The 15,025-nt window shown below is 40.5% G+C and overlaps 3 protein-coding genes across 13 annotated transcripts in view; all 3 read right to left on the reverse strand.

Moving 5' to 3' along the window:
• Nucleotides 1–210: 210 nt before the first annotated feature.
• Nucleotides 211–1,723, reverse strand: LOC117454195 (fibroblast growth factor-binding protein 1-like). The gene is made up of 2 exons (XM_034093329.1): nucleotides 1,624–1,723; nucleotides 211–1,018 (listed from the first exon to the last, which is right to left on the reverse strand). Exon 2 carries the CDS (start codon nucleotides 997–999, stop codon nucleotides 370–372), a length of 630 nt encoding a protein of 209 aa, XP_033949220.1. The 5' UTR covers nucleotides 1,000–1,018; nucleotides 1,624–1,723; the 3' UTR covers nucleotides 211–369.
• Nucleotides 1,724–3,337: 1,614 nt separating this feature from the next.
• Nucleotides 3,338–4,642, reverse strand: fgfbp2a (fibroblast growth factor binding protein 2a). The gene is made up of 2 exons (XM_034092119.2): nucleotides 3,998–4,642; nucleotides 3,338–3,777 (listed from the first exon to the last, which is right to left on the reverse strand). The coding sequence occupies exon 1, from the start codon at nucleotides 4,636–4,638 to the stop codon at nucleotides 4,003–4,005; it is 636 nt and encodes a 211-aa protein (XP_033948010.1). The 5' UTR covers nucleotides 4,639–4,642; the 3' UTR covers nucleotides 3,338–3,777; nucleotides 3,998–4,002.
• A 2,842-nt stretch (nucleotides 4,643–7,484) lies between these two features.
• The window catches only part of prom1a (prominin 1a), a 91,674-nt gene continuing 84,133 nt past the window's right edge, over nucleotides 7,485–15,025 (reverse strand). For 3 of the 11 annotated variants that reach the window (XR_004552945.2, XR_004552944.2, XR_004552943.2), the window contains 5 exons: nucleotides 14,387–14,410; nucleotides 13,908–13,976; nucleotides 11,704–11,806; nucleotides 10,784–10,816; nucleotides 7,485–10,531 (listed from right to left, as the gene is read on the reverse strand). Coding sequence is in view for 4 of the 11 variants with exons in the window: in XM_034093046.2 (XP_033948937.1) it covers nucleotides 12,680–12,692; nucleotides 13,908–13,976; nucleotides 14,387–14,410 (106 nt within the window). In the remaining 7 variants the exon portion in view is untranslated. Of the gene's footprint in view, nucleotides 10,532–10,783; nucleotides 10,817–11,703; nucleotides 14,726–15,025 lie in introns of those variants that run through there. The other 8 variants (XR_004552949.2, XR_004552948.2, XR_004552946.2 and 5 more) reach the window with 6 other exon arrangements.

Raw genomic sequence — 15,025 nt, forward strand, 5'->3', positions numbered from 1 at the left:
GCATAGTTGCTCTAATTGTTGCAGCTGAAAAGGACAGGATGAGGCTCTCTTGACTAAGACATTTGTTGAATGAAGGACACGTTGGTATGATGGATGGAACATACATTCCTTTAAAATGAAATGACATACACATCTGATGTTTCGAAACAACTTGCCATCGTAATCAGAACTGTAGATTTCTCCCAAATCGACCAGATCCCAGAACCAACATTAGAATAGGTAGAAAAGTGTTTATTGAGGGATAGAATCAACATGAACAACATGTGGAGAAATATGTCTATACAAGCAGCAATGATCTGTAAAGAATGTTTAATAGAGACAGGTCTTAACGTGATTGCATAGCTGAATCTATTTTAGGTGCTCACTTTCTCAGCAATCAATATCCTGCACCATGGTGAAGAAGAAGGTGCAGAAAGTCGACCAGGAGTCGTTGCAGTGCTCCTCGGCCAGCTTCTTGTGGCGGGGCTGACAGGATGCGACAGCTTTGGGTTCTGTTGGCCGTGATTCTGAAGGCTCGTCAGTCTCCCTCGGGGCGTTATAGATTCTGAAATGAGCCTCTCGGGGAGCTCGTCTGCACAAACCTGTCCTGATCAACGTGCCACTGTCCTTGCACAGAGTCTTCTGCTTCTTCAGCGACCGGGCGATCTGCTTCCAGTAACGTTTGACATTTGAAACGTACTCTGGACAGACGGTCGGATTGGCGACATATTCACAGCTGAAGCTCCGGCCCCCCTTCTTGCAGCTGACACCGAGGATGAAGACCTCCTCACCCGTTGCTGCCCAGGTGCACTCGGACTTGTCTTTGGTCACCATTTTCCCCTTGATGGGCCGTGCAGGGACAGATTTACTTTGGCGGCTGACCTTCAGCTTGTCCTTGTGTTGTCCTCGCTCTGTTTCCCTTCCCCGCCGTCCATGGCTTTTCTGGCAGCTGCTCAACATCAGCTGATGGGAAATACAAGCCAGGACCAGCAGGATGGCGACATTGGTGAGGAGAGCCATGAAAGCAGCACACACAGTCCTGAAAGAGGATACATTAGGATTTAGATACGACCACAATCCCTTACTTTCCCGTTGTTAATAATAATCTTTATAATCCTCTATTAGACCCTTGTGTTACGCGGAAATAAGCAGGTTTCCCTCCTAAGTTTTCTTCTAGAATAGCATCTTTTTAGGCAATTTAAGACGATGACATGCATTAGGAAAGACATAATAAAAACATGAAGCAATATAAGTTGGATTTTGGATACAAATAAAATGGAAAACAAGCTATTAAGGAATACATTTGAATAATAATTGGAATGAAAAGTATCAGTGCAAGAAATATAAATGAATAAAGAGATTGCATCCTGGATTTTTAGGATGAAACAATCTGAACAACATGTGACCAGAATTTAGTGATTGTTTAGAAAGTCAGTACTACAACGTCTCTTAGTGCAGCAACACACCGTTTATAGTGATTATAATGAGACATGGATTTGTATTGTAGCATATAGAGCATTTTAAATCACCGTAGTGTTATAAGAAGAAGCACGCACTATTAATACTATACTAATTCCAAAGAGATTAGTAATCAGGGATCATTACAGAGTGAGCTCAGATAAAAACAGTGATGGCTAAACTTACCTGAAGTTTTCAGAGTAAACTTGAGTTTAAAGTTCCAACACCTGAGAGCTGAGAGTCTCCTCTGCTTAACGTACCTGCAGCCACAGTAACTGCTGCAGAGTCAGCCCTCCCCTTCACACACACACACAACGCATGATTGGACGGCTTGAGTTCAGTCATCTAATGAAAGGGTGGTCCTTTAGAGATATCCTGCTATTCTGATAAAGCTCGACTGTGTTACCCCAAACCATTATCAACGCTTCTTATGCAGATTTGTAACATGTTGATTTGATCAAATAATGGAAATTGTTCACTTTAAAAGAAGCACCAAGTCAGATCCTGCTTTGCAACCAAACTGTATTTAATGTGTGTCAGAGTAGACCACATGTCCTCACTGTTTAATGCACTTTGACATCTCATTTCTGTCTGTCTTCGTTCTTCATCGAGCACATTCAAGAAGTACAACTTTTGGAGACACCTACTGTACCAGCGTTATGTGAGATTTCAAGACTTAAAATGATCTGTTTTTGTAGATTGTGCTTTAAGAAGTCCCAGCTGCTTTTACGATAACTTCACTTTTAAGGCAAGCAAATGCAAATGAACTCTGAGTAGTTTCAAACTGTAACACCGCCAGTTTACTAAAGATTAATACTGGAAATATCTTGAAAGAGCCAGATGTTTTCTGTAGGAGAAAATCACTGATTGAATTTAGTGATCAGTTTAACTGAAGCAACGGTGACATCTAATGGTCAAATGTGGTGGTGCACGAGGATGCAAGGTCTCATGACATGCTTTTCCGGTTATCACCCGTCCCCTTGTGCTATGAAGCTTTTTCTGCATGTAAACGGTCTGCAGAGTCACACACCCTCAAAGTACACCCTGTAGCGAGTAAAACTCTAACACAGAGAAGACCTGTCTGTGCTGCCCCAGAACGCCTCGTTGGGGATTTCTCTTTTTCCATTGTTTACTACTTGGGTATAGTGAAGTATTTGGGTATAGTTATGTTACGTAGCCGTTATGTTTGGACCAATCCGCGGATTTACACACGCTCTCGCTCTCTCTCTCTCTCTCTCTCTACTCTCTCTCTCTCTCTCTCTCTCTCTCTCTCTCTCTCTCTCTCTCTCTCTCTCTCTCTCTCTCTCTCTCTCTCTCTCTCTCTCTCTCTCTCTCTCTCTCTCTCTCTCTCTCTCTCTCTCTCTCGGCGGGACGTTGCGAGGCTCGCTGCTGCGAGGAGCGGGACACTGTGAGCTGGCTCACTGGTGTGGGGTTGGCGAGACACCGCGGAACTCAGCCTGAGTACTCACACAAACTCCCAGCCAGGCTGCGGGTGTGTGTGTTTCGGGCTGGGTTTCGCTGTCTCGCAGACGGCCCCATGGCTCACAGGGAGGGGGGGGCAGGAGCTCCAACAAGCCGTTTAGGACAGAGAGTGAATACACATACTATACAGAGATGCTGTTTGAGAAACCAATGTGAGTTTGGAAAATTACACAATATACATGTATTTTAGTAGACCTCAACAATGGAATTATGATCAGTAGAAATGGCCGTGACATGATATATATATCACATGCAGTGTATAGCAGCTGTTTTCAATATTGAGACTCTTTTGCTATCAAATCTCACACATCTTTCATCAAAATAAGCAAGAAAAAAGTTGATCAACACGGAATAATGGATCATAATATTTATTTATTTAATAAAGATATGTTCACATTCATTATATATTCCCTCAAATACAACAGTACATAAATCACTATCTGATCAGACCTCTGCTCTTTCCCAACAATATAATATTAAGTGATGCACGTAGATTACACGTAGGTAAACAGCTTAAAAACTAATGAGTGAAACCAGTAAGGCAAATGTGTTGTAACTTGTTGAGAATGTTTTTGCAGCAAAAGAAACCTTCTCACAAGTCAAACTTTACATTTCATACTTAACATATATAACCATAAACAACTTTTGTTTGTACCCAATTAAGACCGGCAGTGACATCTGTAAGATGATGCATTCCAGGTTCACAGAAATCCTGCTTCAGACGGTCACAGCAGTACCGCCTCTTGCTCTGGAGAGGGCGCTACAGTTCTTCCACAATTTCAACCAGACTGCTGCTCGGGGTTTCCCTCCAATGATGGCTGGTATAATCAGACGGTTGAAGTTATCTTCATTGTAAATCTGTGAATGAACAGAGGGGAGAAATGCATATAAAATCGCAATCATTTGATGCTTTCAGTTGTACATTATTTGGATCAGTCGTGTGTTAAGCAAGAAGAAAAAGAGAATCATTCTGGAGGCAATTTTTGAATTGAAAAAAATGAAAGTACTCTGTCTTTAGTTAAAAAACCACATAATATACGTTTGGGTTATTGAAGGGATCCGGACTAATGCTGCTTACCTTCCTCAGTTTTTCCGAACCAAGCCAATAAAGTAGGAGCAGATGCCTCGAAGCGACCTCCAGCAGTACTGCTGAGCCAGCCTCTTAGCGTTGCTCTCCACAGGTGGTGTCAGAGGTTGTGAATTGGTTCTCGCTGTGGGCTGTGCTTTGGGTTGCCTTGTAGAATCGGGTCTTATTGGTTGAGGTTGAGGTCTGGCAGGCTGTGCGGCTGGTTTTGCCCTCGTTGGAGCCTCCGGCGATGTTCTGGAGAAGGAACCGGTTGAGAAGACCATTTGAGACTCATCGCCTGCCTTCCTGCACATGTGGGGTTTGATCTGCCTCGGCCCCAGGCAGGCGTTGTGCAGTTTTCTGAGGCCCCACATCATCTGCACGAAGTAGTGGCGAGGGTTCTTGTTGTAGCTGCCGCAGGTGTGAGCCTGTCCGATGTACTCGCACCAGTAGGAGCGCTGCTGGCTCTGGCACATCAGCCTCAGCCGTGTGTACTCCCCCTGACCCGTGATGGTCATGGTGCACTGGTCCTTGGCCTTGGTGTTGAATTGAATGGGATTGTTCCAGATGCTTTGTCTGTTCGCAGTCTGAGCCTCGGCGGACCAAAGGCAGCAGGCGAGCGAGAGCAGCAGAGCGCTGACCTGGGTCCACATGGTGTGAGACTGATGCTGAGTGTAAGAGGAGGAGAGATTGACTGCTCGAGCTGACGTCCCTCCTGCTATTTATTGGCCGAGCAAGGAATTCATGTTGCGAAAAAAAGCGGACTAAACAAAGCCTATATGGGAAGAGGAGGAGGAGGCTCCATCAGCTGTCTGGAGGAGGCAGGGACCACCAACTGTTTACAGTAATGCTCGTGTTCGTCATGGTGATACGTCATCAAAAGTACAACCTGTCCCACATAAAGAAGAACCACATGATGTCAATTTCATCTTATAGACCATTTTCTTCTCTGCACACAGTATAGTTTTCAGAAATGTCTGCTGAGTACATCTCATTCAGAAAGTAATGTCTGGAAGTGCGCTCATGTAAACGAGCCCGAGTTCCTGCTTGTTTTTAAAAGGCAGTTCGAGCTCACAACCATGCTGGGTACCCTATCATTTCCTTCCCAAATATAAACACAATCAGACTGCACAACCACAAAGTAACGTGTGTGGAAGTCACACATGGCAGACTACATTCAGTGTGGAGCGCGGAAAGTCATTTTGTCAATTGAGAAATAACGGGAAATGTCTGTAAAAGACCAGGGGGTTTAGCGTGTGTGTGCGGTTGGGTATGCTATGTAAAACGTTGCTTTTTTCATTTCCATACAGAGAGAAAGGTCCCATTGTGAGACATGAGTGAAAACTAATTGTAGCGTAGGCCTACCACGAGTAAACTTAATGTTTATGGATATACAGTAAAAACAGACAACTTTTTCGCGGTTATTTACTTATGTAAAAATAAATAGTAAGTAGTCTTCCATTCAATACTATGTAAAATGCATGGTTTTTACAGCTTGGAAGGAGGGGGTGGACATCACAATGGGTCCTTCTGAAATGCACTAGTATAAGAGTGGCACACAAATGTAAATACTCAATGAAAAGCATCTCAAAATGATGTGTATTTATTTGCCCCATAGTGAATTTCACTTATCCCATCAGGAGTGTCATCACCATTCTAGGATGACATTTTCTGATATAAAATTCTTAAGCTCCCATCTTTTTCTAAATACAGAATCAGCAGTGTTGCTCATTCAACTCTTCTCTACCCCCTGAGAGATCTGTGTTCTCCTGAGATTGCAGCATATTCACCGCACACTTTGTCCGATGCCTCTTATCTTATCGAGTTTAAAACGGCTTCCACTATCTATTCCTGTAAGGCGCTGTTTTGTGTGGCTGCTCTAAACATAGGACAATAAGCTATGAAATAACAATACAAATATTAATAAAACAATAACAATCCTGAGAGTAGACGGTTTTGTGCTTTTCTCCAGAGCCCATTATAGTGCACATTATTGTAGGAGCCATTGGATCCCCTGCTCTTAGTGTAAAGCTCTACCACAGTGTTTCTCAAACTTTTTCATACCAAGGACCACTTAACCAATAAAATAATACTCGCGGACCACCTAACTCCAAAACCTATCCAAACACATCGTTTTTTACAAATCGCCTGAAAATGATACAAACAAGTGGCCACATGTGTGATGAAGGTGTTTATCTGGGCTATATCATGCAATCGAAAGTGAAACTTAAGCTCGCTCCATTGCGGAGATATTCCCGCGAGAGTGCGGGAAACTTAAATTAATTAATTAATTTCAAATGTGAAATGTTACCAATATACTCACGGACCACTAGGGGGCGCTCACGGACCACCAGTGGTCCGCGGACCACACTTTGAGAAGCACTGCTCTACCAATACAGAATGTCAGAAAACAAACATTGCCTATACCAAAATGTACAACTTGTTCTGAATTGCAAAAGCAACCATTCTACCGTAATGTACAACTTGTGTAAACTGGGAAATAACCATTTTAAAAACAGTGACGGATGTGCAAGTAAACACATACAAAATAGAATTGTGTCTGAACCGCTGCTTCTGTTTTTGAATGTTTTTTTTGTTTGTTCTCATGTGTGTTTTATACAAGCCTAATTAGAAGTAGGAACGAGTCTGCATGTGGTTTTTCGGTGGTGTTTATCCACACGCTGGTTGGTGCAGAAGGAAAATAGCTGACCAGTAATGCAACCAGTGGGCTCTGGCCAGAAGTGGCAGCACCACAGAAGAATGTGCAGGATTGTGTTAAAGTTTTAAAATACTCTATGAGCAGGATGTCTCATTTTTCCAGTGCTGCAATGTGACTAAGAAGTACATTTACTCAGGTCTTTAATTAGGTGTTAAGTAAACCCTGCTACTTTATACATCATTACTTTTATTTACTTTTCATTTTGATAAATCATTAACAAAAATATATCGTCAACAATTACATTATGATACATTTCTTGAAGAACTTTTTTTTGCATACACATTCGAGTCCCACTTATGATCAACTTCTTCCACCATTTTCTCTGACTACTGAATTCAAATAGTGATAAGATATTTAAAGGGACTGTATAGTCCCTTTAAATATCTTATCACTATTTGAATTCATGTAGCCTTAAATATTTACAGTTTGCCAATCTTGCTTGTATTCAAGTGTGCTATGTTTTTTTTTTAGACTGCACTGTAACTTTTATCCATGTATTTTTCCTTTTAATGTTTATTTTATTAGCTTTTCTTTTTTAATGCTTAATGTCTTTCATTTTTTGTAAAGCACTTTGAATTGCCTTGCGTTGAAAAGTTCTATATAAATAAACTTTCCTTGCCTGTTTTTTTTGGTACTTTTCCAAAAATATTGCATTTCTTTTCTGATTTCCAAAAAACGCACTTCCCATTCAAGACACCACACTTGCTATGTTGACAGAACCAGTTTGGCAATTGTTGTGAAGGCACTACATGAAATGAAAACTGAAAAACAAAACAATGATAGATTGAATTTCAAAGTTTATTCACAATTTATACACTCTCTTCGTCCCCCCCACATACGAAGTTCCTCTTCAGTTGCTCCATCAGTGCCTAACTTTAGAGCATCACTGTTCAAACCTTTCTTTGATGTATCTGAAGGTTCAGATACACGATACCGAGTATTAGCACTTAAAGTAAAATCACACCATTGATCTCCCAAGACGGGTCACATACAGACGCTATAGCGGACAAGAATGATGGCCTGTCAAAGTGAGCCCACTGGTACTTCAAGAATGTCCATCTTAATAAAGAAACAAGTAAAACCTTCCATCTAAAGACATGCTTTAGATTTTGAATGATGATCTCAGTAAGATTTTCACATTAAGACTATAGTATGCAGCATACTGCTTATGAATATTTAGCATATGCAGTAGTTTATAAGTTACTGTATGTAGAACAAGAGAGCTAGCTAGATTTCTAGCTGTAGATACTGGGGGTGTTTCTCAATGTCGAGTCCGCTTGCTTGGTAGCACGTCTTCCAAGTCACTTGCTTCAGAAGCGAGGCAAGAATACTTCCTGGCATTCGGAAAACGAAGAGTGGAACAGGCAAGTGTGCAGGTGTGCGTCTAATGAGAGGCCGCGCTTTTGTTTTTCCGCCACAGATTTGGGGAAATTGGTCCGTGCGCAAAGCATTGTGGGGATTTTAAGACCGCGGAGTCTACACATGTGCCACTATTTCAAGGATGCTACGTCATCGAGTCCCGCCGAAGGACCAGGATGCTTGGAATTCTACCGACGCCGGCGTCCTTCGTTGCGGGAAATATCGAGGCTGCACATGTGTATCCTCCGTAGTCTTAAAATCCCCACAATGCTTTGCGCACGGACCAATTTCCCAAATCTTTGGCGGAAAATTTAAAGCGGGGCCTCTCATATGACGTACACCTGCACACCTGTTTCGACCGTTCTTCGTTTTCCGAGGCTAGGAAGGATTCTTGCCTTGCTTCTGAAGGACCTGACTCGGAAGACATGTCCTACCAAGGAAGCGTCCTCGACATTGAGAAACACCCACTTGCTACCTAATGTTAAGTATTGTGATGTCACAACTTTTATCTCAAATTATGAAACTTATTCCTTTGATAATTTAAACTAATGAATGAGTTAAATCAGTCAGCTGCCTTACGAATATTACCAAAATACAGTTTAAATATTAAATTGTTCTAATTTATTTCATGTTTTTCACAGTTTTTATTTCCTTGGATAAACTTTAAATCATATTTTTTATATTTTAAACTCTTACATTTGGTACTCTTATGTAATCACTGTAGGTCGCTATTGTTTGGTTAGCGTATACAATTAGCTAGACCTGTACAATTCAAGCTTTCCATGTTAAGATGGACATTTCTTTTTGTACAGTGTGCTTCGACACCTTCCACCGTGTAAACCAGAAAGCATTCTTCTGGTTTTCTGATATTTGAATTGTCCCATGAATGGATTGTCTAAATCTAAAGTGTAAACATTGCAGCGAGGATATGACGACAGGACTGGCTTGTCTAATGCGTTTTAGCGATAACAGTTCAGCATATTTCTCAACCAACATCATCAAGTTATACAAAAATAAGAAATAGCTCTTGAATACATTCACTTGTACAGTATACCGTGAATGTATCCATAGCTACAGTGGGGTTTAAAAAGCACAAATAGAATATGCACATCATTTACTAAAGACTGAGACCTATGGTAAGAAAAATAATTTGGCTTGAGAAAGTATTTCTCCACTTTAAACATATCATCACTATGAAAGCAAGAAACATCTCAGTACAAGTGTCATGTTAGTGAACTCAACATGATAGCTTGTTAATCAATTCATCCGCGAGGGAACAATCTATAAGCCTGACACTTTGTAATATATATAAACTAACTTTATGAATTAAAGGGAAAATCCACCTCAATGCTTACACTGTTGGTTAAATTATATGTAATGGTGCATTTTACTGAATTAGTTTGAGTATCAATGGTACTCATTTGACTAATGCCCAAACCAGGATTTCTTAAATGGAGGTATGCTTTTCAGCCGTCTAAAAGTGTGGTCCCAAATGGTCCCAAGCTAAACCTGAGGGGTCCCAAGCTAAACCTGAGGGGTCCCAAGATGATAAACATGTAACATCAAAAGCAAATGTTTCCCTCTACTGTAATGAATGAATGCATCCGAGCATGGAAATCCCTCTTTGGTCAAACTTCTGAAATTAATATTGACATGTTCAGTGTAAGAGCATCCGTGGGTTCATTTTCCCTTTAAGAAAGGACCATATCTTCAAAAACAAAAACTGCATGAAACAAACTTCTGAAAGGCAACCAGTCTTTTGCAAATCCCCACAACCAGCAGTGGTGTCTGGATGTTTTGTAATATTGTAAACATTTTGTTTTAAAGTCATGCTAAAGTCTTTCATATTAATCACAATATATATCCACCTGGGACCAACTTGTCTCTATTTTAACCGCCTTATCTCTGTCATTCAGTTCTCACTCGTAATGACACACTCTGAACACGCCGTGCCATTCTCAACTAAACACATTGGATTTCATGTTAATTTGCACATTACGTTATTAGAGACACAACGACAGACTGTTCCCCCTTTTAGAATAAGCGTCTTTTGAATGCGATAGATCCATCCTAAGAGCAGGAGAAAAAGTTCCTCTAGCAGCTCGCCATGACCTTCCGATGACCTTTCAGTCCCTGTCTTCTTAAGCACAGACAAGTACATTACGATGACACGCATCACCGTTATTGTCCTCTCGCTGAATGTATTCTTCAGCTCAGTTTTATGTCTGAAGAAATGTAAACGCAGACGCAGAAATCCATGAAAAAAACCGTTTGATGTCCTGCAGGCAGTTTCTTTGAAGGGGAGCAGGCTTCTGTACCGAAGGCTGTGATCTGCTTGATTGAGGAGGTTGAGTTGATCACTAAAGATAACACAAAAGAACACCCAAAGGGCTTTGTGTGTTCTTTTGTTGTAAGGAAACCAGCTTCGATTGAACTTCTTCTGGTCCGAGGCCTCGTGAAACAAACAGCTTGAAAAAAGAAGGAAAGGTTTTGATTAGTAAACAAAAAATATACCAAATATATCCAGGCATTGCTCCACTTTTGTACCCAACGTTTTACTGCTTTGCGTAACTCTTCATGTCAGTAAATTAAAAACTTATGAGGTAATATCACTTTTTCTCAATAAAACACCTCGTCCCAGAGTTGTTCATGACTTTGGAAAGATTTAACACCTTTTAACTATTTTTATTTCTAAAATGTAATTAGTCAAACATACTTACTATGGTGTGTTTTAGTTCCAGTTTGTGACGGCACTAGAAAAACAAATATTTCCAAATAATTAATTCGATTCATAGAACATTTTTCTTTTTTATTATGGAGGCTGTGGCGCAGTGGTTTAGTGCGTTGGTGTTCGGATCAGGGGAGCACAGGTTCAAACCCCACTGCAGTCAGCATGCCGTTGTGTCCCTGAAGACACTTCACCCTAAATTCCACCTGTGGGGATTGCCCACAGCACTGAGTATGTAAGTCTCTTTGGATAAAAGCGTCTAACAAGTCATGTAATGTAATTGGCACAACATTATTTTCTTTTGAATTAACCAGGAGATGAATGTAGCGTTGACTGTTTTGTGAAATAACAGACATACGAGTGCAGTCAGATTAGTCTTCACTGAAGCTCCACAGAGGAATTTCAATAACTGTGTGGTGCTTTTTGCAACTGAAGAAATGTAACCTTTATTATATTAGTCCTCTACAACCTGCTGTCCTCTGGGGATAATGCATTTCCTTGCAGATATTCAAATGTATGTATTAGAAATATTCCAAAATGTTTGGGAGTAACCTTGACATTATGCTATTCGACGTTCAGTAAAATAATAAAGCAGTTTTTAGAAGAAAACATACAGTATTTTCAACCAGCATCAAACAAGGCAAAGGCATTAATGGTTCATGAGTGATGGTTGTCCTGCAAAGTCACTGTTAGCAGAACAGCACTAAAACAAGCTGTGAAGAAGTGTTCAGTAGTTTGGTTAGAATAAGTACTAAAAATAACTAAGATTAAAAACAGGAGAGGGAAAGATTATGTGTTCATGACAGACGAACAGCGGGACGAGATGATGGCTGTGCAAAAGAAAGACTAAAGATTGGAAGGAAGGAATTAAATGAAAAAGTGTAAACGGAGGTCTGACGCAGGTGTCTGTACCTTTCAGGAGCCAGAGCCAGAGCCGGCTCTCTGTCACCAGTCGATGTGCCTCGGAGGAGCCGAGGCCCGCGGGAACCTGTTCATAGTGTCATAGGTAGGGATGCTACCAAAACACACACACGCACACACACGGCAAAACATTAACAGCCACATCAAAAAACGTAACAACCTCTGCTTGCTGAAGCAGAACGAGTGGTTGACGAGGCAGAGAGCAAAACAGCTTATGAACATCACGATGGATGAACGGTATCCTCACTTTAGGGCCAGTGAGTAGGGAGTTGTCTTAAAGTATACAAGGAAGTTTACATTAGTGGGATTTGTTGATCAATAGGGTTTACGAAAGGATAATTTAACCAGGTTCTAAAATGTCTGGCTTCCAAAATGTTATTCACTCACTCCGGTTGTGTCTCTTTACAGATTAATATAAACATATTAAGGAATAAAAATGAATGGAGGGTGAAGTGAGTGTCAGTGTTTCAGTAGCAGCCGTTTTAACCTTAGCTCAAATGAGGTTGTGGATCCATGGGGTATTTGTGGACAGTGAATCGTAATTGTCATTCCAACATCTTGTACTCATTTTAAGATTGTATATCTTTGAAATGTTTTACAAGTAAAGACCATAAAAATCGCCCAAAAACATTTTCTCTTTGTGTTTTTGCCTTCCAGCTTTTGGAATGAAACCCAGTTTAAAAGATTACGCTGAAGCGAAGATGTTTGGTCCAGCTGTTTTGCTCTCTCCCTTTAGCTTCTGCTACAGTCGTCTCGTCGTCCAAATGCAACTTGAAAATACACAACATGCAGTTAGACCTTTGGTTAATAAAGGAGCAGCGTTTGCAGCGTCACACCAAAGCTTGACATGCTTGCCTCTCTCTGAACAAAATGATCAGGTGTGCATTGGGTGGGGTTTGGCTCACTCTGAATGAGAAGAAACAGGAAGGTTTTTCATTCCACATGAACGTACAGAGCATGCAGTCGGTTAGTAGATCCCCCTGAAAACCACACGGCAGAACATAGCGAAAGAAGATGAAGAGAAGTAATGGTAGCAACAATATTACCGTGAAGACTCGGTAAATCATTTACAACAGCAGATTCCTCTATTCTCATTGCTTTGCATTAAGTACGGACATGGCTAGCTTAGCTTAGCATAAAGGCTGGCACCGGGAGTACATATCCCGGCTGTCTTAAAAGATAACAAATATGATTCCCGATGTTTTGTCTTGTTAATTCATCTCTGTTACTCCAACTGTATTTGCTAAATGTCAATATGCTCACAATGATAATGTTAACATGCTGATGTTTTAACGCGTTTACTATTTTCCCATCTTAGTTTAGTGTGTTAGCCAATAAGTGTGGAGTATTTTGCTAGTTTAAAAGTCAAAAGACCATTAAAGTCATTACAATTCACCCTAATGTGTGCATTTCATAAATTACATTTCACTAAAAACCACAAAATGTAACCGCATTGTTGCTATAGTTCACTTAAAGGTGGGGTAGGTAAGTTTGAGAAACCGGCTCGAGATCGCTAGAATTTGAAAATACACAACCGGAGAAAATCTGCCACTTCCTCACAGAGCCCCTCCTCCAACACACGAACGCGCACATGACCAATGAGGGCACGAGATAAGTTTGTGCCCCGATGGAAGGCTGACAGGCAGGTAGGCCGTCCAATCGGTTGGTTGTACTTTTTACAGTATTACGGCTTCTACAGATGCATTTTTATGGATTTTTTGTCAAAGCACTTCAGATATTCATTGCTATCGGGATGTTAAGAGCATTCCATGGAATATAACAAAAAGTGTATCTCGAGCCGGTTTCTGAAACTTACCTACCCCACCTTTAAGAGAGGAAAGTAAATATGCATATTTCTGAAATTGTCTAAAAAAGCTTTTTTATTCCTCACAAAATCTATTTAATTCTGTTTTAAAGTACTTTTTTTATGAAAATACTATTAACGTCTTACATTATGTTTTTCTAATAAAAGCTACCATTACTTGTCAGCTTTGTTGTTATTGTCAATTAGCTGACCACCGCGTGTGTGTTGTACGTGTGTGTGTGTGTGTGTGTTGTACGTGTGTGTGTGTGCAATTAATCAACTCCCTCAAAGGCATGCACTCGTCCGTCATAATGCTTGTGAAGAATCCCACGGCCCCAGGCATGCCTCCACCTCCCACAGCATGCAGCAACAGCATTATTTTAAGGGTTACCTTGTCATCATAGGATTTGGGATACCTTGTGACCTCTCACTATGATAACCATTATTCCCAATTTCCATACTGAAAACAAAATGTCGTATACAAAAAAAGGGATGAAAAATGTAATGTACATGCCGATCAAAGCTTTGTAGTAGAAATGCCTATTTTCAAAGTCATCAAACTTTTCAAAAATGTTAAGAGATAAATATTTGTTGGAGTATAAACCATAGTGTTTTATTTACACTCTAACTTAGAAAACAGGTGGACTTGTAAGGTAATGATTGCAAGAGCCCTTCTTTAAAAGGTAAGGGGCACTTCTCACAGGTAGCACACGACAAGAAGCCACACCATCCACCCATAAGAGCAATTTCAAGCTTAAAAATGTAAAACCAGCTCCAAGAATTTAGTAAACAAGTCTATTTACAAGATCCGGAGAAAAGCACAGAGTGAGAGAAGTTGAAAAGGAGAGGGAGGTGGTTTAAAAGTCTTACGTTTTCATGGGCATTGTCTCAATGCTATAAAGATACACAAAAAACAACAACATAAACATTTGATTGAAATGTTGAGCGATGGAAATGCACCATGTGACCCGGCACAGATCACATGACGACTGATGGAGACATTGCGTGATGTTTGTAAAGCTGGGATTAAATGAGAGAACAGAAGGTGCACGAAGAAGAAATGTAAATTGACAAATGTGTCAATGTTTCTTTGTAAAGTGCCAAGTGCTTGACAGAGAGGGATGAAACAATAAAAAAAAAGATATGGAAAATGGAAATCGTAGAAATGGTTATCACAAAGTAAAATGCCAAGTCCCAGAAACAGAGGAACTACAAACGGGAGAAAAGGCAGAAGGAAATACATCAACGAAAAAACACTTATAGAAGTCACTGAATCCAAGTGTCTGTAGAGTGTGAAGAAGCGTAGATTTAAAAACGTGAATCAATTGAAGTTCAAATGATTAAGAATAGTACGTCTATTATACACTTAAAAGTAAAATTCCCCTTTCTGCAGCTTAGCTAGATATAACTTGCAGAAGGTAGAACATAAGAAGCTGGAGAGAAAGAACCATCCACAGCATATTCAGTAATATCAATTTTAAAGACGAAACACTGTCTTAACGAGATTCA

The sequence above is a fragment of the Pseudochaenichthys georgianus genome, chromosome 10 (genome assembly GCF_902827115.2).
Source record: "Pseudochaenichthys georgianus chromosome 10, fPseGeo1.2, whole genome shotgun sequence".
Taxonomy (NCBI): domain Eukaryota; kingdom Metazoa; phylum Chordata; class Actinopteri; order Perciformes; family Channichthyidae; genus Pseudochaenichthys; species Pseudochaenichthys georgianus.

Coding starts and splice junctions, on each gene's coding strand:
- LOC117454195 (XM_034093329.1), bottom strand. CDS start 999: ATGGCTCTCCTCACCAATGTCGCCATCCTGCTGGTCCTGGCTTGTATT.
- fgfbp2a (XM_034092119.2), bottom strand. CDS start 4,638: ATGTGGACCCAGGTCAGCGCTCTGCTGCTCTCGCTCGCCTGCTGCCTT.